General features: G+C 44.9%; 2 protein-coding genes and 1 long non-coding RNA gene across 18 annotated transcripts in view; 2 read left to right on the top strand and 1 right to left on the bottom strand.

Moving 5' to 3' along the window:
• The window catches only part of CADPS2 (calcium dependent secretion activator 2), a 371011-nt gene that overhangs the window by 92805 nt on the left and 252745 nt on the right, over positions 1 to 25461 (top strand). For all 16 annotated transcript variants that reach the window (XM_029073511.1, XM_029073500.1, XM_029073498.1 and 13 more), the window contains exon 3: positions 22996 to 23328. In XM_029073511.1, coding sequence (XP_028929344.1) covers positions 22996 to 23328 — 333 coding nt within the window. The remainder of the gene's footprint in view (positions 1 to 22995; positions 23329 to 25461) is intronic.
• On the bottom strand, positions 12333 to 13522 carry LOC103170912. Its single transcript, XR_486477.2, has 2 exons — positions 13230 to 13522; positions 12333 to 12543 (listed from the first exon to the last, which is right to left on the bottom strand). It is a non-coding gene; the product is annotated as an uncharacterized LOC103170912 (long non-coding RNA).
• RNF133 (ring finger protein 133) lies at positions 14107 to 15544 on the top strand. The gene has a single exon (XM_003428493.4). It carries the CDS (start codon positions 14345 to 14347, stop codon positions 15470 to 15472), a length of 1128 nt encoding a protein of 375 aa, XP_003428541.2. The 5' UTR covers positions 14107 to 14344; the 3' UTR covers positions 15473 to 15544.

The raw sequence follows: 25461 nt of genomic DNA, 5'->3' as shown, positions 1-25461 counted from the left end.
AAAAAAAAAAGCTTAAAAAACTGTATCAAGGGGCACTAATCCTTCCAAAGAAAATATGATGGAAATGTGGCATTAAGTTTCTGAAGAAGCAATAGTGTTTTCCATCCTTTTATGGAATATGATTCCAAGTTGTGGCCTTGTGAACGTCCTCAGCTTTGGGTGTTTAATGTCACTTTCTGGAGTTTTTATTATTTTTTGGTGGTATTTGAGCGCTTACTATGTGCTAGGCACTGTTCTAAGAACTGGGGAAGATGCAAGCTAATTAGGTTGGACAGTCACTGTCTTAATCCCCATTTTACAGATGAGGTAACTGAGGCATAGAGATGTGAAGTGACTTGCACACGGTCACACAGCAGACAGTGGCAGAGCTGGAATTAGAACCCAGGTCCTTTGGACTCCCAGACCCATGCTCTATCCACCAGACCTTGTTGCTTCTTGCTTGACCTTTGTTTATATTGAGTGCTTATTTTGTGCAGAGCACTGTATTACATGCTTGGGAGAGTACAGTTGAGTTGGTGGTATTGTCTACTTGTTTTGTTGTCTGTCTCACCCCTTCTAGACTGTGAGCCCATTGTTGGGTAGGTTTTTTTCTCTGTTGCCGAATGTACTTTTCAAGCACTTAGTACAGTCCTTTACTCACAGTAGGCGCTCATTGAATGAATGAATAAATAATATTTTAGGATGGGCACAAAGCAGCAGGTTCACTAGAATCAAAGCAATGTTGCTCACTTGTGGTGCCCAGGGAAGAATTTCCTCGAACAAGATAACATGGCAGTAGACTGGTGAAAGGCAGGTGCATCAAACCAGACCCGCTTGGCAGACAGCAATCAGGAAGAGATTCTCCTTGAGAGGTGGCTAGGAAGGGAAAGAGAAAGCAGTGAAGGGCTGAGAACTGCAAACCCCTGAGTGCAGCAGGTATCACTGTTAACATGTACACAGTGTAGAATGGACTTTCAGTCCTACATTGCTTACTTCAGCCACTCCACCAGAGTCTAGTAGTTCTCTGACAGCACAGTCATTTTCAAACATGAAGACAACCAAAGAGAGGCCAGTGGCATCTTCTAGACAGCTCCCTTTGTTTGGGCTTGGAACATCTCTCTCAACTGTGTTGCACTTAGTACAGTGCTCTGCACCAAGTTAAGCACTCAGTAAATGCCATTGATTTGTTGCATGCAGGGAGTGTGTTTACCAATCTATTGCATTGTATTCATTCATTCAGTCAGTTATATTTATTGAGCACTTTTTGTGTGCAAAGCCCTGTACTAAGCACTTGAGAGAGTACAATATAACAACAGACAACCTTTCAGCCCACAATGAGCTCACAGTCTCCAGGGTCTATTGTACCCTCCCAAGCGCTTAATACAGTGCTCCACACACAGTAAGCGCTCAATAAATACCATTGATTGATTAGTTGTCTAGTCAGTGGCTCATCCAAGTCCTTTACCTCTCTTGTTTCTCCCTCCAGTGCCCTGTTGGTAGCTGTTTTAATGCTCATTAGCACATCCACCAGAATGTGGGCCAGGAGAAAGATAAGAGGTGAAACTTGGATTAGTCAATTTTGATATTAGTTGGCACTACTGAGGAAAAATAAGTCCCAAAGTGGGAGGAGGTAGAAACTGCATGCTAAAATTAGGTTTTGGCATTAATCAGTGGCTCTCTTCTGGCAGATTAGGTTGATGAACCAAGAGTTGGTGATACAAACATCCTTCGTGTTTCAGAGAGCTGACTTCTGGGGAAGGCAATGCTGGTGAATAGATTTTTGCCTTGCCTTAAAGCCTCTGGGTTGAACATTAAAAAAAGAGTGGCGTAAGCTAGAAAAATAAGGGTGAACACTGCAAAACATGGCATCGGTTTAACTCTTGTGAAAAAGTTGCTGGAGGTAGGAATCTGTTTTGTGTTGAAAAGTTCCTCTTATTAATCTGGACCGGTTGCTGAGCCATGGTGTCTGGTGAAGTCTTGGGGTCTTCTGTGGTCAGCAGATTAAATGAAACAAATTTTGCTTGCTTTTCTTCCTCATAGCCCGCCTCTTCCCTTTAAAATGTCTATTATTCCAGGCCAATAAAAATCCAATGGCCCCCTGCCATTTGAGTGGGCTATTTAAGTGTATTAAGTGGATGGTGAACCTAGTTTTAAGGATATGGTGCCAGAACTCAGGAGAGACTTTTTTTTCATTGTTCATGGGTATGAGGAGCTAGAATGGCCTATTGTTTTAATTGAGTTGTCTTTAAGGAGATTGAGGTAATAGATGTTAATAACTTCTGTGCGTGTAATGGTGGGGGTAGAAATGGACTTGTAATTTGTGACTGGGGAAGAGTCCATTAGGAAAACAGCGTGGCCAAATGGAAAGAGCAGAGGCCTGGGAATCACAGAACCTGAGTTTTAATCCTAGCTCTGCCACTTGTCTGCTGTGACCTTGGGCAAGTCACTTAATTTGTCTGTGCCTCAGTTACTTCATCTGTAAAATGTGGATTAAATCCTCCCGCCCATGATTTAGACTGTGAGTCCCACGTGGGATGGGGACTGTCTGGCCTGATTATCTTGTAACCATTCCAGCAGTTAGTAAAGTGCCTGGCACATACTAAGCACTTAAATACCATTTAAAAAATCCATTCTGTAGTTTGGCTTCCTTGATTTTGCTCCCAAAAGTGTCTCATGATGAAATCAATCCCATAACTGGGATTTAGCTGGTGGACCTTCCACTGGGTTAGATCTATGCAGGGAGCAGTGAGGGCCACCTGAAGCTACTTTCTCAACAGGCAATTCAGGGTAGCACAGATCAGTGTGCTTGTGATTCTTAGTTTATTATTTAGTGCTGATTTGGGGACTCGCAGTGTTTTAATGCTGTCCATCACCCTTGTGTTTGGAATCTGCTCAGTTTGGAATGTGCCTCAGTTACCTCATCTGTAAAATGAGGATTAACTGTGAGCCTCACGTGGGACAACCTGATTACCCTGTATCTACCCCAGCCCTTAGAACAGTGCTCTGCACGTAGTAAGCGCTTAACAAATACCAACATTATTATTATTAGTCCCAGATCCACCACTTGCTTGTCTGCTGTGTAATCTTGGGCAAGTTCCTTTCCTTTTCTGTCCCTCAGTTACCTCATCTGTAAAATGGGGATTGAGACTGTGAGCCCCACATTGGACAAGGACTATGTCCAACTGGATTTGTCAGTATCCACACAGTAAGGGCGCAATAAATGTAATTGACCAACTGACTGACCTGCAGCATAACATGATGGCATTTTAGCCAACATTTTTGAGGCAATTTGAATGAGTTTTTCTCCAGGGGAGCTTCCAGACTCTGTACTTGCTCCAGAGCCTTTGCGTTGCCCTCCCGGGTCTGTGTGAACTCTGCCGCTGCCCCGACCTGCGGAACTTGGTTGTCAGAGTCTCAATGCAGAGAGGCTCACCGCTGAAAGATGTTTTAAATGTATGTGAAAGTCTTCAGTATTGTGTTCCCATAGGCCAGTTGAAACCTGGAATGTCCTTTGAAAAATGAGATGACTGACCATCCTGCCAACACTACCAGAAAAAGGAAATTCCCAGTTGTTTTATTAACTGGCTGGAGATTTGTTTTGGTGCAAAATATCCACCAGGTTGTCTTCTTGAAAGGGAATGTCTGGAATGTCTGGAATGTCTCACTTGTGTATTCTTTGCCAGCACTTAGTACAAGGCTTTGCACAACCTAGGTGCTTATTAAGTACTATTATTACTCCTCCTGCTATTATCCCCAATTTCTCCAAGGTGTGGTGGTTATGGTAGTGAAAGAACAGCTGGTCCTTGCTACCCTGCTGGGGAGGTCGGTGGCCACAGGACAGAGGCTATGTAACTTTGAGTAGCTCACATCACACATTGAACTTACTAAGTTCACATGGTCCTGAAATTTGTAATAATGTTTTATATGTGGCCCCAGAGGGTCCAATAACCCTGGCTACCTGGAGCTTCCCAGGAGATGTTCTTCTCAGACAGCACACACTCCCACATTTACTAAGAATCAGTAGATTTTTCCAGTAGACCCTAGCATAAAGTGGAACATTGATTTGGGGAGGAGGAGGGATAGATTCTCGTGCTTGGCCCACACATTCTCCATAATGGCAACGTTGTGCTGCCTGTAGGCATTAAGTCCCATAGTGTTAAGGAAAAAAAAAAAGTGGGGACCGCCCAACTCCAGCACCTGGAAAAAGTCAACTTCTGTGCCACCGCAATCATCCAAGGAATTCCATCACCCCTTGCCCTGCCAACTGTGTCGAAATGTTCTCAATTTGTCTGTAGGGTGGAGAAGCAGCATGGCCTAGTGGGAAGAGCATGGGCCTGGGAATCAGAGGATCTGGGTTCTAGTCCTGGCTCTGCCAAATGTTTGATGTTGTATTTATCATCTCCCAAGCACTTAGTACAGTGCTCCACACATAGTAAGAGCTCAATAAATACCACTGATTGTTTGCAGTGTGACCCTGGGCAAGTCGCTTAAGTTCTGTGCCTCAGTTCTCCTTTTCTCCGTCCTACTGTGAGCCCCATGTGGGACAGGGACTGTGTCCAACGTAATTCATTTGTAACTACCCCAGCACTTAGAACGGTGTTTGACACACAGAGTTTAACAAATACCATTTTTAAAAACCCTCTGCAACCCATAACCTCATTTCTTAGATTATTAATAGAAATTCTTTGGCTTGGAGACTTTTTTCCTGAAAAACTTCCACTCCTCTACCCCTCCCCCACCCTAAATATTCCACTTTATGCTAGGTCTGTTGGAAAATCTACCAATTCTTAGCATATGTGGGAGTGTGTGATGGCTGAGGAGGATATGTCCTGGGGAAGTCCAGGTAGCCAGAGTTATTGGACACCCTAGAGAAACACTGTTAAAAATTTCAGTACCGTGTAAACTTACTTAGTAAATTCAATGGGCGGGTGGAGCCATAATGTCTCAAAGTTATTATTAAAATTATATGAACCTTGACATGCAATTAGAAAGCAGAAAAACAGTATAATTTGTGCAAGTTTTCTCTTTGCATACTAAAATTTAAAGGGATTAAGCTCCATTCCAAATGCTCATTTCTCTTCTTGTTTAGGAATGGCTCTGAAGTGAAGCTTAGTGAATATTAAATCTAAAAGAAATTTAAAATTGGGAATGAATTTTGCAGCTATTATGTATATTATAACTTTCTGCCATCGCTCTGAATTGATCACCCTTATGAAGAAATCAATCAAAGCAAATATCTTATGCATGAAGAAGATTACAGTTCATACCAGGGATAGTAAAGAGATGTGTATTTTTATGTAAAATGGGTGACACTTCTAGAAGGTAGTGTCAAAGTAAAAGTTGCTGTGTTGTAATAACTACTCTGCCTTACAGTTGATAGCTCAAAAGCTGTGATAGTCTTGTCAGTCAGGTTTTAATAATGTGAAACCTACTTTCCCTATTAGTTATAAAGAACTGCACTTGGTTAACCTGTTAGTTCCAAGATTGTTCATCACCCCATCCCATGATCTCTACTGAGTTCCCCACAGCAATGTGACAAAATTAGGGCCCCCATGGCTTATATGGCGCCCAGGGGATAACTTGGAAAGGGGGAAAAAAGGCAAGATGGAGGAGGTTATGAGGGCAGGCCATTAGAGTAGAGGTAACCCCGGAAAAAACCATCACCTTACCCTTCCAAACCCATGGGAAGTCATGGTCCAAGGGGTAAAGATTGGTCACTCTACTTGATTGGAAAAGGGGTTTGACACTGTGGGGAAGAATCAGTGTCCTTCAGTACCTGGAGCTCTATTTAGGATATACAAGACTTATGCTTTGTTTGATGGGTATGGGGGTAGTCTTTATGTGAGAGGGGTGAGACACTTGTGTTTAATATCGAAAGCATCATGGTGGGTGAAAGTGCTTATACCAGTATCTTGACTTCACATTAAACACCATTATTCCCAAAGCACTTTCATCTTCCATTTGTCCCCACAACATTCCTGTGAGGTAGGCAAAGGCAGAGGAGCAAAAAGAGGTGTAGAAAGGTTAAGTGATTTGCCCAAGGACATATGATAATAATAATAATGATGGTGTTTGTTAAGCGCTTAATACATGCCAAGCACTGTCCTAAGTGCTAGGGTGGATACAAGGTAATCAGGTTGTCCCACGCAGGGCTCACAGTCTTAATCCCCATTTTACAGATGAGGGAACTGAGGCAAAGAGAAGTTAAGTGACTTGCCCAAAGTCACACAGCTGACAAGTCACAAAGCCCGAATTAGAACGCATGACCTCTGACTCCCAAGCCCATGCTCTTTCCATTGAGCCACGCTGCTTCTCTAATTCTCTTACATATAGTAGGCAAATGGCAGAAATGGGAACAAGATCAAGATTCTCTGCTTCCTGGACTCATGTTCTCTCTGCCACACCACTGTGCCTCCCTACAGAACCTCAGTCTGTTGAGTTGTATATTTAGCTGTGAAAATGAGCTCTACAGGATAAAACCATCCAAAAAAAGGGAAATAAACTATTTATGTTAGTAAAAAAGTATGCTCTCCCCACCCCCCCACACAGTATATATATACTGTGTTTGCTAGTTCCTTAGATACATGAAGAATAAAGTTCTTGGGTGCTTTTGAGGGCCTACGCCCCATTCTTTGAACCAATAATGAATTTGTTCTTATATTCTGAAAAATGCCTAAAATCCCAGGTATATTTTGTTGCTATTTTGGCTTTCCCATAGATCCAGATGAAACACTCATCTGTTTCTCAGGGGATTCCCATTCTTGGACAAATTGCAAATTTAAAGAGAACAAGGACAAACATAGGGTGTGTGTGTGTGTGTATGCATGTTCACATGAATCTCTGATGGTTATGGGTGGTTTTATCATTAACAATAATAATATATGTATTTGCTAAGAGTGCCAAGCACTGTACTAAGTGCAGGGGTAAATTATCTGTGGTATTTACTGAGTGCTTACTGCATGCAGAGCACTGCAAATAAAACACAGTTAGATTGTACGCAGTCTCCGTCCCACATTAAGCTCACAATCTGAGAGGGAGAACAGGCATATAAGCCCCATCTTTACAGATGAGGAAACTGAGGCACAGGAAAGTTAAATGACAGCCTCATTCACACAGGCAATTTGCAGAGCCAGAATTAAAACTCAGGTCCTCTGACTCCCAGGCCTGTGCACTTTCCACTGGACCACACTGCTACTCGTCTTGATTAGTATCATTCTGTTTTGTTTAAATATAATTCTACGGAGATAGGATTGGCAGGAGGGAAGTTGGTGAAGGAGGAGCAAAGAAAGGAGATTGGACAAAGTTTCTTAATCACGATGGTTGCAAACTCATTCATTTGAATCTACTGAATCAGCACACTCAAAATTGTGTCGTTCCTTTTGGAATGGAAAAAGAATGTAGGCAATGTACAGCTTTGCCGTCCAGCTGTTCTCCTCTGGAACTTTACCATTTCTCTCCTTCTGCTCCTTACCTTCCTGCTTCTGTCCCCTTAAGTACACCCTTTCCCCTGCCTGGAACACCCTCTCCTTTCAGATCTGCCAAAACAGCTTTCCCCATCTACAGTGGTCTGTTGAAATCCCATTTTCTCCAGGAAGTCTTCCCTGATGAATTTCCACTACCCCAGGTCCGATCACTCCAAATGCCACCCATAGCACTCTTGAATGTCCAGCTGCCCCTAACACTTGTTCCCATACTGTGGCTTTTATCAGTTATATATGTACGTCTTTTCTCCTGCTCCCACTCTTTGTAAATGACTTGTGCCTACCGATATCCTTCATTAAATTTTTAATTCCTTGAGGCCGGGACTGTATTCTTTAATGTCCAATTGTCCAGAATAACAAGGAGGAAATGGAACTCAGGGGCACTTAGCAAACAAGATTACGGTCTAGAGTGAATAGAACCCAGGAAAATTTAGCCAATAGGATTTCAATATACAGTTAGCCCAGAGTTGAATCACCTCTGAGGTCACAATGCCCCATCTGAGAGCCATGACTGTCTTGACATCTCATAGTAACACAAACAACCCTCTGTTTCACATGAAAAAAAGATCTCCCCCTAAATTGCCAGAGGGGTATGCGACATCTTTTAGACAGGGTTGGCATTTCACATTTTGATGCCCATCGCTGCCGCCACCCATTGGGTCAATTACTCACCCTTTATTTGAGCTAGTTTTTTTCGTTTTGGCAGCTACTCTGTAAATGGGGAAATGGACCCCTTTGGGGTTACACGTTGGGGAAGAATTCTAACCAAAGCTTGGCTCCTGGGACTCAGCCTCCTCCTGCTCCATAGCCTGGCTGTGATAAAAGGGAAGACCATTTTCCCTGTCCAGGCAAATACGACGACTCAGCTGGAAAGCCAAATAGTATCACCAGGCGAGAGAAGTGAGGTGTTTCGAAACCATCCCCCACTGAAGAAGACGGTCAGTGTTGGGATAGTTTCTCAAGGATGGATCCAGTGCACCTGTAACCCTGGGACCAACTTCAGCAACCCCGAGAATGCAGAGAGACGGCTTGTCATCATCGAGTGGGGAGGCTGCAACTTTTGGCATCAAATTACGGTGGCTGCAGAACCCGGGGCCCAGGGGTTAATCATCTACATCCGTCCAGGCACCGACAACAAAGTCTTTCTCGTGATCCACCAGGGGGTTGGAAATGGGATTGTGCTGATGATCGACAACTTGAAAAGCATAATTATCTTCCACTTGGACCAAGATGGGGCTCAAGTGATGACTATCATTCAAGTGGAGAGACGGCTCATACCCTGGGTGGCTCTCTATCATTTCATGGTCTTTCTGGCCTTAATAGAACTCATGGCAGCCTGCTACTCTATCCCTTGGGCCCAGAGGCACCAAGTGGCCTGGATTTCGAGCAGAAGGAAGCAGCAGATGAGAGCCAGAGTGCAGAAGGTTCTGGGGCAGCTGGAGCTAAGGGTGTTGAAAGAAGGGGACGACGTCATCGATCCCAACGGGGACAAGTGTGTCGTCTGCTTTGACGGATTCAGACCCAAGGAGACGGTGCGCATTTTGTCCTGCAAACATTTCTTCCACAAGACGTGCATTGACCCCTGGCTGTTAATGCGGCGAACGTGCCCCATTTGCAAATGTGACATCCTCAGAGCCTAAAGGACCCAGCGGTGGAACTGGGCATTTCTACCTCGCCCACTGAAGGACTTCCCCGGGCCTGCTTCATCCAGAGAAGCTGAAGAAAAGCTGTGGCTGAAGAGCATCATTCTCCAGAGAACTAGAGCCACCTTATGACAGTCCTTCAATTTGACAACACAAGCTCCAACAAAGAGGCTGACATGCCTGTGCCTGAGTTTGAATAAAGGCCTAAAATGAGCCAGGCCATCTGAACCTTGTCACTTGTTTATTTTCTTGTCAAGAGCATTGGCTCTCAAATTGGGATATTTCTTCCTCAGGCATTTGGGGAAAACCTGAGATGTGAATGATTGGGGAGTGACACTACTGCACTTTTTTTCAGCAGTAGTTTTTCTGTGTACCAGCTGCTTCATAATGCCTACCCCTGGCCAGAGGGGGACCGGGCAAGAAAATATCGGGGACTTTGTGCCCCCCTTAGGACGATTACAATACAACTTTTGCACCTATCCCAGTGGTGGTAGTACATATTTTCCCCCCTCTTAACTAGTGGTGGCTCATCCGAATGGCAAGAGGCCAGAAAATGTGCGCTGTTCTATTTTCATCAACCAAGATTGAGTTGCTCCCTCAATAATAGTAATGGTAGTTGAGGTATTTGTTAAGTGCTTATTCTGTGTCAAGCATTGTACTAATTTCTGGGGTACATGCAAGATAGTCATGGGGCTCACAGTCTAAAGTTGGAGGGGAACAGGTAATGAATCCCCATTAGGTAAATGAGGGAACTGAGGGATAGAAAAGTGACTATTTAAAAGTGACAAAAGTGACTTGCCCAAAGTCACACAGCAAACAAGCAGCAGAGCCAGGATTGGAATTCAGGTCCGCCGAGTTCCAGGCCCACGCTCTTTCCACTAAGCCACGCTGCTTCTCACTCATTGACACACTCATGGATAGTAATGTAATGATAATAATGTTGGTATTTGTTAAGCGCTTACTATGTGCAGAGCACTGTTTTAAGCACTGGGGTAAATACAGGGTAATCAGGTTGTCCCATGTGAGGCTCACAGTCTTAATCCCCATTTTACAGATGAGGTAACTGAGGCACAGAGAAGTGAAGTGACACCCACAATCACACAGCTGACAAGTGGCAGAGCTGGAATTCGAACCCATGACCTCTGACTCCCAAGCCCGGGCTCTTTCCACTGAGCCACGCTGGATGCAGTCTCACCATTAGCAGTGCCATCATCAAACCAAAGGGCCACTGTACTTTGTAGCAGTTGTCGTCGTCTCGTGGTTGTCCCCATCTGACCTAGAATTGCTCTGTCATTGGGAGATTGGAATGTACACTCTTCCTTCTGAATTTGAGTTATTCTCTTAAACATCTGCCATCATCCCACTTTAGATTTGAGTTATACTCACTAATTCCAATTCTTTAGGGTTTTTCCCCCTTTGCTATGAACAGCCCCCTCTCAAGCTTCCCCCCACCTTACCTTCCCCTCTCCTCTTTTCTCTCTTTCTGTCTCTTCCCTATTCCTCCTTTGGCCACTTTACTCCCTGACTCTTCTCCTCTCACCTCTTCTCACCTACTAAAATCACATCTCCTCCAGGAAGCCTTCCCTGACTAACCCCACCTCCCCTATTTTCACGCCCCCCCCCCCCCCCAGTCTGTGTTATTTGTGCCCCCTAAGTGTACTGTTACCCCCTTGCTTCCACAGCACTTATGTCCTTATCCTTATACTCTGCTGCTTCTCCTATTTGCAATTAATGTCTGTCTCTCCCTGAGATTGTAGGCTCCATGAGGGTAGGGATTGTGTTTGCTGATTCGTCTTCCAAGAGTCTAGTGTACAATGCCTTTGCACACAGCAAACATTCAAATATCATTGATGGATTTGTCATCTTCTTTCTCTGTCTCCTCTCTGTTCCCCTTCTCTTTCTCCTCTGCCTTCTTTAGTTTCCCCACCCTCCACCCCTTTGTGTCTCTTCTTATTTCCTTCCCTTTGTCTCTTTGTCCATCTCTGCTCTCTAGCTATGTCTTTCCCACCTCTTTGGCCCTATCCCGATCTCTACCTTCTGGCTCACTTTGAGCTCCCCAAAATCTTGTCATCTGAAGGTCATCTGAATCATAGTGCCTTAATTTCTTCCCTTATTAACAGTTTGTAAATTAGAAAAAGGTCCTCTAACCTTTCAGATATATACACTTGATATTGACACTTCAGTGCATTCAAGTCTCAATATTTTAGATTGCCTTATGAACATGAAGAACATAAGCAGAGCTATTGTGGGGATAGAATCATAGGTTGTGGCTCAGTGGAAAGAGCCCGGCCTTGGGAGTCAGAGGTCATGGGTTCTAATCCTGGTTCTGCCACTGGTCAGCTGTGTGACCTTGGGCAAGTCACTTAACTTCTCTGTACCTCAGTTCCCTCATCTGTCAAATGGGGATTAAAACTGTGAGCCCCACGTGCGACAACCCCCAGCACTTAGAACAGTGCTTGGTACATAGTAAGTGCTTAACAAACCATCATTACTGTTATTATTATCATATGTCCTTGGGCAAATCACTCAACCTGCCTCTCCTAAACCTGTCCTAAACCAGCTGATATTTTCAACCCACACCTCTTCCTGTGGGTCGTGAATGATGCTTCGTCTTAACCCTCCATCGTGTAGAGGAAGTGTTTTACTTGCTCATGATCCTCAAGAATCATTTCCCTTTCAGTTTTCTTTTCCCTTGATAGTGTTGTTATTCCTCTTGTTTTTGCCCTTTCCCCAGCATTGTAGTGCTAACTTTGTCAGCTTGAATTGATATTTTTCCCCAAATCTTGTCCACCTTGAACAGGTTTCATATAAGCTTATCTGTTGTTGTTGTTGTTGTTCCCCATCATACCCACAAGAATGGATTGAGCATTGGCTGTGTAATGTATTTTTTAGGTTTTGTGTAAATCCAGTTTATACATGTCCAGTAGTTCCACTGCCCTCCTCCCCAGAATGTTTACCCTTATTACTTTATTGACTATTTGCTCTTGAATGAAAGAATCTCCTCAAGGTCTAAAAATCTGTAGTACCAGTCATTTGTAATGGTTTTCATCCCCTGACGGACATCATACCTGAAATTTGAAGTTTTGCAATTTTATTATTTGTTCTTGTGTAATAATATCTCAGGAATCTGTGGATTAGTTCTTTCCAGGCACCTGTAGATTTAAGCTACTAAGTAATGTGATAGCTTCTTCCTCTTTTATATAGAGGAAAATTGCAGTCTAGCCAAAGATCCTCTCTTGGATTTATTGCATGTGCTCTCAGAAACAAGCCAAAATAAATCATTTGCAGTCCCATGCAGGTTTCACTGTCAGTTTTAAATTGCTCCATGCTTTCAGTTGTACCAACTCCAAATGGGGATCTCTCCTCCCTCACGATGATGCACAGTCTGTATTTACTTCCTTCCATGTTGTCTCTTCAGCAAGAAGCAGCCCAATAATGACCTGTTTTATTCAATAATACATAACCTCTTTTAGGATTTGACTGAACAGTTTTTCTCAATCTCCTCTGCTAATGCTGTTGGTTCCTGCCCTCTGGTTTAACACTACCACTCAGTTTGTGGCCTGGAAGACTCTTATCTCTTAAAAATGCATTGTACTTTCCTCCCACTTTCCACCAAGTCTTTTTTGTTTAGGTCCTTTGATCAGTAGGACCAGAGCCCTTCAAATTGGCTCAATCCATCAATGGGATGTTATTCATTCAATCAGTCGTATTTATTAAGCACTTATTGTGTGTAGAGCACTATCCTAAGCGCTTGGGAAAGTATAGCATAACAATAAAGTGACCCCTGTCCTCACTCCCACCGTCCTCCATCCCGGTCCCGCTGCTGCCGCCTCCCTGCCCCATGCCCATGTTATGAGCACTTGCTGAGTACTGAGCAATGTACTAAGAATAAAGTAGAGTAGGAAGTCCTCAAGGTGTTTACAGTCTAGAGGAGGAGACCGACATGAAAATAATAGGCCAGGGAAGCAACGATATGAGGTTGTATATGCAAGTGTTGTGGGGTTGGGGTGAATACCCCAGTGCTTAAGACTCAACTTTGGCTACATTTCAGTCTCTACTTTTTGCTCTGCTCCAATACCTACTCTCAATCCCCCCAGTTCTCCCATTTTGCCTGGTTCAATCTCACCCGTTGGAAGAGTTAGCAGAGGGGAATCTGCAAGGGTAAGTTTTCCTCTTGGTTTGTTGTCAGCAGTCTCTGAGGCTGATTCAGCCAAACCATCCATTTCCAGTGCATTTCCAGCGCTGAGGTACTTTATAGCAATTCGAAAAGAAAAATCCTAGCTTCTTTCCTAAAGCTTCATTCCTCACCATGTTCCTTCAGTTCCTTATCCATAATAGCTAGAGGTTCACACACAGTTGTGGGTCATTTTGGGGGGAAGAATTCATTTTGGGCCAGTGATTTTCATCTCTTCTCCTCCTCGCCCCTCCTTCCTATCACTAAGTCATAATGGAGACAGTAATAGGACCCAAGGAGGCAAGAACAGGGGGCAATCCTCACATCAGTCAGCACAGACTCATTAGGAATGTTGTTACTTGTATTTTGAAAAGTGTTTGAAGCATTTACTGTATTTGCCACTTTCACCATCAGATTTCTCTCTGGGTTTGAATCCTTTCAATCCATCTGCCACCCTGAATTTGAGCTCTCTGTCCCTCCCTTGAGCCTCCTTTGTCCTAAAGAAATGAATGTTTAAGCCAGCTTGCTATATTATTTCATGATTTCATCCATAAGGGGAGAAATTCTCACTTTTATGTCTTTCAGTTCCTGACTTGGACTTAGTGAAGGATTTATACATTAATTTTTCAGCTGATTTCATTTTCAGTTCACAGTCAGGGAAGTAATGGAAACTTCTGGTACTGCTGGTAACTAGGAGATGAAGTCTTTCTTTCATAACAACACAAGAATCTCTGATGACAACCTAGAAAACATTTCAGGCCAATGAGATCTCAGGGTGCATGAAACTCTTCTCTGAGTGGCTGAGTTGTCTCTGATGTCACAATTCCATTACCCAGTGCCAAGCTGGATCAAGGTACCTCAGAGGGAAGACTGGGGTTTTTTTTCCCCCAAGCCAAAGTTGTCTTTGTTTTTCTCTATAAAAACCCAAGAAATACAAAACAAACTCTGCACCAAGCCTGCAGAACTTCCAAAATGTTGACTACCTGGAGCACGTGGCCTGCTCCTCAACATTTTTCCATTTGTGTCTTCTTTAGTTAGTGGCCTCTGGTGAAAATTGCAAGGGAGAAATGAATTTCCTCAGGATTGGGGCTTGGAGAAGCAATGCCATTTCTCTGTGGCTTCTGGAGCTCAACATCTTCTTGGGGCTCGGTTCGAATAGCTGTCAGGCCAGCGCCATTTGGACGGCATACATGAACATCTCGTTTCAGGTAGGAAACCGGATATTGTCGGAACTGGGGGAGACCGGAGTGTTTGGAAGAAGCTCCACATTGAAGCCGGTAGCTGGAGTCGTGGTGCCACCAAATGGAAGAAACCAAAATGCATGTAACCCCATGACGAACTTCAGCCACCCACCGGATCCAGAAATATGGCTGGCCCTCATAGAGCGGGGAGGCTGCACATTCACCCAGAAAATCAAGGTGGCAGCAAGACAGGGTGCCAGCGGGGTGATCATTTATAATTTTCCGGGAACGGGGAACCAGGTGTTTCCCATGGTCCACCAGTGGGTGGGGGAAGTGGTGGTGGTGATGATCGGCAACCTAAAAGGCACGGAGCTTTTGAATTTGATTCAGAAAGGTGTCCATGTCAGGATGGCCATCCAGGTCGGCAGAAAGCACTTCATCTGGATGAACCATTACTTCCTGTCCTTCATCATTGTTTCACTCATCACTTTGTCCTACTTCGTCATTTATCACCTGAGGAGGCTGTGGGTGGTGAGAGTCCAGAACCGGAGGTGGCGCCAGCTTGCCACAAACCTCGAGAAGTCTGTCGGGCGGCTTCAGCTGCGGACACTGAAGGAGGGGGATGAAGAAACGAATCCCAATGGAGATAGCTGCGTGGTGTGCTTCGAAGCCTACAAGCCCAATGACTCAGTGCGAGTTTTGGTCTGCAAACACTTTTTTCACCAGGCCTGTATTGACCCCTGGATCCTGTCTCACGGGACGTGCCCCATGTGCAAGTGCGACATCCTCAAAGCATTAGGGATCGAGATTGAGATCGAACGCCAATCTAGCTCATTGCGCGTCCTGATGTCCAGCGAGAGCCCTGGCGCCACTGCTCCCAACCGAGGGGAGAGTTGTGATGAGCACACTTCAGGAACAAGCGGCAATAAACGGGCAATGGCTGGGGGGGACCCCTCTTCGGAGAACCCCGATCCAGCTGGCACTGTGGCTGTGGTTGTCCATTCTTCACCTTGATGGCCAGGTCTTTGACTAAGTGGATTTAAACTTGTATGTTATCAGATCTGATCTTAAATACTGACAACTAATTCTTGTTTAAAGTGTGTTTTTGTGTGTGTTGCTTTGATTTTTTTTTTTAACTTCCCTGACATGGGTACCTGCTCTCTCCTTTAACAGAAATTGTCACCAGAAACTAGAAAAGAAAAAAGCTAGCAAACTCTTACCTTGGCCTTTATTTTTAACCTCTTCCAGAGGGAACACCTCTTTGTAGAGGAATTCATTTTAACTCTAGCGACTAATATTTTTGACTGGCCATTCACGCCATAAGATGGGAAGAACAAAATTGAGAATATAGGGAAGGAATTTTAGATCGTAATAGTAGCTTACTGGTTTGGGAACTGATTTAGTTCGAAAACACATTTCAGTGCTGAAAGGCAGCAACCTGCAAAATAAATTTCTTATTTTAGAATAGTGTGATTAGAAAATGCTGCTGCATTTATCATTTTGAATACGAGAGACTCAATCTGGATAATTACTTTATTATTCTTAGAGAGAAACTCTTTAAATTTTATTTCAAGTAATACGTTTTAATTGTTCTTCCATAATAATGCATTTCAAGGAAAATAAAAACCGTTTAGCTTTGCTCAGGGGAATAACCAAATATTTTAATGCCTAATACTGTTACTCTTAAGCACCTGTAAGAACTTAAAATAATAATGATAATAATGATCATTGAATTTGATCCTTTACGGTGTGCCAAGCACTATACCAAGTGTTGGGATGGATAAAGCAAAATGCTTCTAAAATGGTGGAAGGGTAAGATGGTTTCATTTTTACTTTTGTCTCATCACAAAGATGGGTCCAATAGATTATAAAGTTATATCCAGCATGTTTTGAATGTTTTCTTCTAAAGAGAGAAGCTATAATACCAGTGTGCATTAAATCATTCTTCCCACCCCCTAGTCAGGGTTGGCTTCATGTGGGCATATTTGTGAGGAGGGGGGACAAATTGTCCATCTCCCCTGGGACACGTTAAGCATGGCCCTCTAAACTGTAAGCTCCTGGAAGGCAAGGAACATGCCTGCCCACTCTGTTAAATGTATTGCACTCTCCCAAGCACTTAGTACAGTGCTCTGCACACAGTAAGTGCTCAATAAGTAGTATTGATTGATCTACCTGAAGACTGGGGAATGGGCTAGGAAGCCTCTTAAAATCCCTTTCAATCTTGGGCTTCTAGGGCAGTAGAAATGACTGGATTGGTTTTGGTGGTTGTAGCCCTATGGGAGGGCAGGAATTCAATATTTCACTTAAGGTTATCAGCCATCAGAAGATGGTATCAGTAAAATGGTAACAATGCCTGGGAACTATTTAAATGTAAAGAGTAGACACTCTAGAGATCAGCAGTAAGATGTATGTGTGTGTTTTTTACATTGAGGGAGGAAGCTGCTTATCTGTTAGAGTAGCTGTCTTCTCCTTCCTGAAGAGTCTGTGAGCTAAGCACCCATTGGCAGCGCTCCCAGGAAAGCTCTCCTGGCTATCACTGAGAATTTGGCTGGTGAATTGTTTGTCTTCTGTCAGTTTAGAGGCTCTGTGGGCAGTAAAGTGGGTGGTGTTTGCAGTCTGATGGGAGGGCTTTGGCAACACCCTGAGGGCACCAATTCCCAAGGATGCCGGTCTGGGAATGGGGCAGACGGCAGTTCCATTTGCTCGGCACCAGGCCGAGCTTTCCGGGCCCAACTTGTTTTCGGCGGAGCCTCACCCGACCTCTCCTCTCCTTATCTCCAGCTTGCCACTGACCAGCAGGGCTTTTCAGGGCTTGCTTGGACAGGTGGGCTTGGCAAGTTGACGGAGAGGATTTACTGACTGCCCAGGATCAGTGCAAGAGTCCAATCAGAGTCTGCCTTTCTGAGGTGGAAGTAGAAGAGTTGTGGAGGCCAGATTTCTGGAGGTGGTTCATTCATTCATTCATTCAATAGTATTTATTGAGCGCTTACTATGTGCAGAGCACTGTACTAAGCGCTTGGGATGAACAAGTCGGCAACAGATAGAGACAGTCCCTGCCGTTTGACGGGCTTACAGTCTAATCGGGGGAGACGGACAGACGAGAACAATGGCACTAAACAGCGTCAAGGGGAAGAACATCTCGTAAAAACCGATGGCAACTAAATAGAATCGAGGCGATGTACAATTCATTAACAAAATAAATAGGGTAACGAAAATATATACAGTTGAGCGGACGGGTACAGTGCTGTGGGGATGGGAAGGGAGAGGTGGAGGAGCAGAGGGAAAAGGGGAAAATGAGGCTTTAGCTGCGGAGAGGTAAAGGGGGGATGGCAGAGGGAGTAGAGGGGGAAGAGGAGCTCAGTCTGGGAAGGCCTCTTGGAGGAGGTGATTTTAAGTAAGGTTTTGAAGAGGGAAAGAGAATCAGTTTGGCGGAGGTGAGGAGGGAGGGCGTTCCAGGACCGCGGGAGGACGTGACCCAGGGGTCGACGGCGGGATAGGCGAGACCGAGGGACGGCGAGGAGGTGGGTGGCAGAGGAGCGGAGCGTGCGGGGTGGGCGGTAGAAAGAGAGAAGGGAGGAGAGGTGGTCCATCCTAAATTGAAAGTTTTCAAGATTAGTTGTAAAAATGATGTTGATTAAGTGCCTACTGCGTACGGAGCACTGTACTAAGCACTGGGAGAAAATACAGTGGTGGAATTAGACATAGTTCCTGCCTTCAAGGGTGACATGGTTTAAGAGGAAGGGAGGGGAGAGGGGCAGCAGAAATACAAGGATATGAAGCAATATAGACACAAAAGCAATGCTAAAGACAGGGATAGTGATTATATCCAACAACAAGGAGAGGGCTAGAGGAGTAGAATTTCAGGCTTCTTGTGACCCAGGGTCCAAAGAGTCACAGCGGCATCCACCATCACAGCATTTTGGAAGTTGAGGCGACCTCACTCTGTGGCTGCATCCTCACCCTCCTGGTTGGAGAAGGGAATTATGGGAATTCCAATGGGAAAGAGCATTTTCATAGCACTAGCTATCACTCAGAGAGGCAACAATGGCAGATGGAGACTAGAAAAAGGGTTTTCTACTCCTTTTCTCTCTCTAGGTGGGTTCTGATTGATGTCATCCCTGGGAGAGTGGGGTCATGGTATTGCTTAGGGATTTAGAAGCCTTTGCTCTGATCTTGAGCTAAACTCCTGGGTCAGACTTAGCTTTGACAGGAGGGGCTTTGGAAAAGGGATGACAATCCAGTCTCTCCCCCATTCTCCTTTCCCTACCTTCTACTGGGCAGGCTCAGAACTCTCCTGGCTTCTGGGAATAGGACTCTTCCTCTCCTCTTTTATTGTTGCATGCTAATAATAGCTTCAACCAGTTCTCCCACCTGGTTGCAGAGATGCTAATAATTATAACAACAATTATGGTATTCATTTAGTGCTCATTATGTGCCAACCACTCTACTAACTGCTGGGCTAGATACAAGATAATCAGGTCAGACAAAGACCCTGTCCCTTATGTGGTTCACATTCTAAGTAAGAGAAAAATGGGTGTTGAGTCCCTGTTTTACAGAAGGGGAAACTGAGTCCCAGAGAAGTGAAGTGACTTGCCCAGGGTCACAGTACAGGGCGCTATTCCTTATCCTTTTCTCCCATTCGTTCTTCAAAATGACTCTAGTAAACGAGTTAGGTGAGCTAGCTTCTATGGGAGAATAAGCTAAAACAATTACACCTCTTCAGTCTGTAAAAATGAAGACTAAAAGAGGATGTGATTGAATTCTGCAAATTCATAAAGAATGTAGGGCTAGCCCACACTTGAAAATCATTGTATCACTGAAGGATCTTGTGAATATCAAATGAACTTGAAGATGGTTTAGACTGTGAGCCCATCGTTTAGACTGTGAGCCCCTTATTGGGCAATGATTGTCTCTATCTGTTGCCGAATTGTATATTCCAAGTGCTTAGTACAGTGCTCTGCACATAGTAAACACTCAGTAAATACTATTGAATGAATGGCAGGTTCACAATAAGTGGAAGGAAACTCAGATGGTCAGGATATGTGATTTAACATAGGAAGTTGTGCAGGACAATATATCTTACAGGTTGAATAGGATTGAGAGATATTTGTGAATGTGCAAACTATAGTTGATTATTTGAGGATATCTAATAGTAATAATAACAGCATTTATTGATCATCTCCTTGGTTTGGGGCACTGCACTAGGGGCTTGAGAAGTACAGAAAAACGAAATGGCACATCTCCTGCCCTCAAGGAGCTAACCCTCTAATGAGGGAAATTAGCATAAAAACATTTACCATTAGAATGGTCAAAATAGAATCCAAGGACATACCTAGGGAAATGCTGAGGACAGTGGAAACAAGTTAATATGCTAGGGATGGTCTGTCTCTTCCCAGGAAGGTGGCTGTTGAGGAGGCCAGCCATTAACTGGTTCCTCCGTACAGCCTGCAATCCCTGTCAGACAAAGAGTCCTGGGCTGGATGGGCCATTGTAATTATTTTATGTATTGACTTTCTCCTGTAGTAACTCAGTTTGGTCTTAGTTTATTTTCTAAGGAGCACATGATTTGAAAAGGAAAAAAAAATCTCATCTTGAATTCCTTTTTGTGACACCTCATCAGTGATAACTGATGGGAATTTTCACCCTATGCTGGGCCTGTGGTCTTGAAAACTAGAACTAGGCATGGCCTGACCAGCAGGCCTCTCTATCCCAACCCTCCTGTCTGCCCGGCTGATTGAGCTGTGGTTCCAAGGTCCTGCTGTTGTCACTGTATCGCTGCCTCATGAGTGTCTGCCAGTTAATGAATCAGTGGTATTTATGGAGCAGCTACTGTGTGCAGAGCAATGTATCAAGCGCTTGGGAGAATACAATGCAAGAGAGGTGGTAAACATGTTTCCTACCCATAAGCAGATTACAGTCTAAAGTCTGTGCTGAAGGGAAATGGAAACAAACTGCCCAATCTGCCAGCCATTGCCACTTTCTGACCTTCCCACCTTGTCATGTTTCCTCAGTGTTAGTGCTTCAGGATCCTCAAACTCTTTCTTCCCCTGAACTCCCGCCATTCTGCTCTTACCTCAAGCCGCTCCTCTTCCATTAATCAGGGAAATTATAATATTAATTGTATTTGTCACCTGTATACTACGTTCCAAGCATTGTACTAAGCACTTGGGTAGGCACAAGATAATCAAGTCAAATAAAATCCTTATTCCACATGAAACTCACAATCTAAATAGGAGGGAGCCCATGTTTTGAATCCCCATGTTTCACATGAGGAAACTGAGGAACAGAGAAGTTTAGTGACTTGCCCAAGGTCACCCAACAGGCAAGTGGCAGAGCCAAGATTAGAACCCAGATCTCAACTCCCAGGCCTGTACTTTTTCTCCTAGCTCATCAGGGAAAGATATTATTGTCTTGTTCGATTTTCTTATATCAATCAAATCAATCAATTGTATTTATTGAGCACTTGCTATGTGCAGAGCACTGTACTAAGAGCTTGACAGGACAATAGAACAATATAACAGATACATTCAGTTTCAGATGTTTGCCTCTTAACTGAGGCGGCAGATCTTTAAGACTTATGCTCAATCTCATGTCCTGTGAGGACCTTGGCAGCCCTAATTAGCCCCACTGAGTCAACAGGAGGTGAAAACTGAAGAGTTTATTGTTTCCCCTCCCATCAGGGGGTCGTTACAGTGTCTTCCAAGTTTTTGAAAATCCAGTGAGGAACTGAAAACAGATTCTGGGGCTCCCACTTCAAACCCCATGTTGTCAAATGTCTGATTGTCTCTAGTAACCTCTGAATTGTGAATGTGCCACACCAATTTCCTGCTTTGCCTGATGACATGATCACTGAGATTTTTGGTGTCAGTGCTGGCACCAACAACTAATTAGGTGAGCCGCAGTTTTTTCTGAGCTTCATTGTTCTGGCTGTTGTTGCAGGGGAATATTTTGGGGGTGTGATTAGGAGAGAAAGAATACAGTCTCTATGGTCCCAGCTCCATGGATTTCTCTAGCATATGCATGGATTTCCTAGCTTTCCCATGAGAAGCTTTTTTTTTTAATGGCATTTAAGTGATTACTATGTGCCTGGCACTGTTCTAAGCACTGAGGTAGATGCAAAGTAATCAGGTTGAACTCAGTCTTAATCTCCATTTTACAGATGGGGTAACTGAGGCACAGAGAAGTTAAGTGACTTGCCCAAGATCACACAGCAGACAAGTGCCAGAGTGGGGACTGAAATCTCTTAGCTTGCAGTGATTCCTGGCTCTGCAAGAACACGGGGGTGGCTGACCCGGGAACAGGGGTGTTGTGTTGGGGTTACTCTGCTGAGCCCCTACTCCATCACTTGGGGACTCCCCAAAGCTTGGTGAGGTAGCCAAGCCTTTAGAATGCTCCCAGCCATTCCACCGACTTTTGAATGAAACTCCCACGCCAAATACAGGTAACATGGTGATCCCAACCCCCCCACCCCCCCAGCTGGTAGCAGCCTATTGATAAGAAGCCCACACACAGCCTGTTTGAGGTGGGCAGCAGGCAGACTGAGCAGAAAACTCTGGGGGTGGGGCGGGAAAAGGTGGGGGTTACTGGTGAAGCAGCTTAGTTATCTGGTGGAATGACTGCTTTTTGCTTCTCTGTTCCTGTCTGGGAGAAGGGCTTCCGGCCAGAGATGGGATTGTTTTGTTGGTTTTTTTCAGCACTGTTCTAAACTCTCGTGTAGGTACAAGTTAATTAGGTTGGACACTGTCCCTGTTCTACATGGGGCTCACGGCCTAAGTAGGAGGGAGAATTGGTATTTAATCCCCACATTACAGTTAAGGGAACTGTGGCACGGAGAATAATAATAATAATAATGTTGGTATTTGTTAAGCACTTACTATGTGCCGAGCACTGTTCTAAGCGCTGGGGTAGACATAGGGGAATCAGATTGTCCCATGTGGGGCTCACAGTCTTAATCCCCATTTTACAGATGAGGGAACTGAGGCGCAGAGAAGTTAAGTGACTTGCCCACAGTCACACAGCCGACAAGTGGCAGAGCTGGGATTCGAACTCATGAGCCCTGACTCCAAAGCCCATGCTCTTTCCACTGAGCCACGCTGCTTCTCCAGCCACGGAGAAGTTAAGTGACTTCCCCAAAGTCCTATAGCAAGCAATCGGCAAAGCTGGGATTAGAACCCAAGTCCTCTGACTCCCAGGCCGGTACTCTTTCCAGTAGACAGTGCTGATTCTCAACCATTTTCCCCAGTTATCAGACCCCAGAGATCTAGTGGAGTGGTACCCTGCCATGCAGCCCGCTTTTCTCCTCACCCCAGGCCCTTTTTCTCTCCCAATCAGTCAATGGGATTTAAGTTCTTACCCCATGCAGAGCACCGCGCTTAGCACTCGAGAGAGTACAGTGGAGTTGGCCGACATCATCCCTAGCCTTGAGGAGCTTCCATTCTAGACCAAAATTCCCAAATCTCCTCCTGCAGTGGTCTAACCCTCATCAGCAGGATCGCTGCCCAGCTCTTAATTGATTCCTCTCTCCTTGTTCCATCCAGGTTTTCCTCAAGAGCGACCGGGTGGCCAGGATGGTTCACAGCGGAGGGTGCTCCGCAAGCGACTTCCGAGACGTGTTCAAGAAGAACATAGAGAAGAGGGTGCGGAGTCTGCCGGAGATCGATGGATTGAGCAAGGAGACGGTGTTGAGTTCATGGATCGCCAAGTACGACGCCATCTCCAAGGGGGAAGAGGACTTGTGCAAGCAGCCCAATCGAATGGCGCTCAGCGCCGTCTCGGAACTCATCTTGAGCAAAGAACAACTCTATGAGATGTTCCAGCAGATCCTGGGCATCAAAAAATTGGAGCACCAGCTGCTTTATAATGCCTGCCAGGTAAGGAGTGATACATGTCCTCCTCCATCATCATTGGAGCCCTCCAGGTCCCTCACAAAATGGAGGAATCAAAACCAGGCATGAGGGATTTTTTTTTAATTTCCTAGAAGTAAATTAGCTTCACACAAAGAGGGGAGCCACCCTCAAGCAGCCTCCCTGCTTTTTTACAGTCATTGACCTTTTTTTTAATGGCATTGATTAAGCACTTTCTATGTGCTAGGCACTGTATTAAGCTCTGAGGTAGATAACAGGTTATTCAGGTTGGATACAGTCCCCAACCCACATAGGGCTCACAGTCTTAACCCCCATTTTATAGATGAGGTAACTGAGGCAGAGAGAATTTTAAGTGACTTGTCCAAGATCACCCAGCAGACAAGTGGCAGAGCTGGGATTAGAATCTAGGTCCTTTTGACTCCCAGGCCTGTGCTCTATCCACTAGGACATGCTGCTACTCTTGATTCAACTTGCCTGGTTTCCCCTCAGAAATGTAAATTCAAAATCCCAGCAAACACCTGTATGTCCAGTTGCTGTTCACCACTTTTCCAAGGGGTGTAGTGAGCAGGGCACCTGGAAGCCTACCTAGTATGTCTGGTGCTGGGCAAAAAGGACACATCTGGAGCTGTGTGGGATAAATTGGTAGAGCTTAAGAAATTGCCAGCAGTGTCATCAAATTAAAGGCTCCCACATGCCCTGAAACTCTTTCCCTGCCCATTCCCTCAGAGTCCCAGTGTCAAGATAGTCCCCTCCTGAGAAAGAAGTTGGCATAACACAGGATGTATTCACTTCCCCCTGACTTTTCTCCCTCAAGCCTCGCTTCTCTTCAGAGACCAAGCAGGTGAATGGATCGGGGTCAGGAGTTCCTTAGACTGATCTAACTGGAAGGTTATGGGGTAGAAGATGAGCAAGGGTAAATGTGGGGAGAAAGGAGAAGAGGAGAGACATTCCACCCCCTAAAATTCAAGGATGGACGCACCTCTCTACACAGTAACCCTGTCTTTCAAATAGATGATCCCTTTTGTTAGTTGCAGTTTCTCTTTCCCTCTGAATCTTTTCCTTTCAGGAAACTTGGAGAAAGCGACTTGCAGAGAGCGATGAATGCTGGTTCTGTCTAGAGCGAGAGGACATTGCAATTAAAAATTGTATTTCAACTAGACCATTCTCTGACCCCTCTCCCAAGGGCTTTTCTAACCCAGATTGGAGCTTGGGAGCCCAGTTCAAAATGGTAATTTTAGCCAACATTTTGAACAAACATTTCCCTACTTTTTTGCTCCTGAGCAATTCATATCCAGAACTGGAGTTCAGGAAGGTGTCTTACTGAGAAATGCAAGTCATCAGTGTTGGAAGCAGTAGCCGGAACCGGCCTGAAGTTGAATCCGGCCTAAGAAAATTTGCCGAGAGCAGGTGTTTCGGTTGGGGTGAGGGGAGAGTAGGCAGGGAAAGCTCCAGAGAACTGGATTGAGGAGGAGCTAGACTGAGGAGGAGCTGTGCCTCCCAGCCTTGCCCCAAGCCTGTGCTCCCTGCTGTCTCTTTGGTTGGGAGAAGCTGCAGCCCCGCCTCCCCTCTTTTGCCCTGCCCCAGTGCCCCAGGCAGTAGCCCAGTTTCTTCTGTAGCTGCTTGTCCACCTCTTCCAGATCAGAACCTGCTTATTCATCACCACAGCCATCACCTCCCCCCGCTCCCCCACCACAACAAAGCCTGCTTGCCTCCAGGCTTGCCAGGGACAGAGAGGAGATAGAGAAGCAGTGTGGCTCGTTGGAAAGAGCATGGGTTTGGGAGTCAGAAGTCTTGGGTTCTAATCCTGGCTCCACCACTTGTCAGCTGTGTGACTTTGGGCAAGTCACTTAACTTCTCTGTGCACCAGTTCCCTCATCTGTAAAATGGAGATTAAGACTGTGAGCCCCACGTGGGACAACCTGATCACCTTGTATCTCTCCACCACCCCCCCCCCGCCCCCATGCCTTAGAACAGTGTTTTGCACATAGTAAGTGCTTAACAAATACTACTATTATTATGGAGGAGGAGCAGGAGTGGGGAGAGCCATTGGTATTCTGGAAAAGGATTTTTTGTTTTTTGCGTATTTTTCTTTCAGCAGTGAAAGTAATATTCAGTAGTGTTCATTGAGTGCCTACTGTA

The sequence above is a fragment of the Ornithorhynchus anatinus genome, chromosome 10, assembly GCF_004115215.2.
Source record: "Ornithorhynchus anatinus isolate Pmale09 chromosome 10, mOrnAna1.pri.v4, whole genome shotgun sequence".
NCBI classification, from domain to species: Eukaryota; Metazoa; Chordata; class Mammalia; order Monotremata; family Ornithorhynchidae; genus Ornithorhynchus; species Ornithorhynchus anatinus.
Note: the sequence above shows the minus strand (reverse complement) of the source record. Positions and strands in the feature narration are given on the sequence as shown.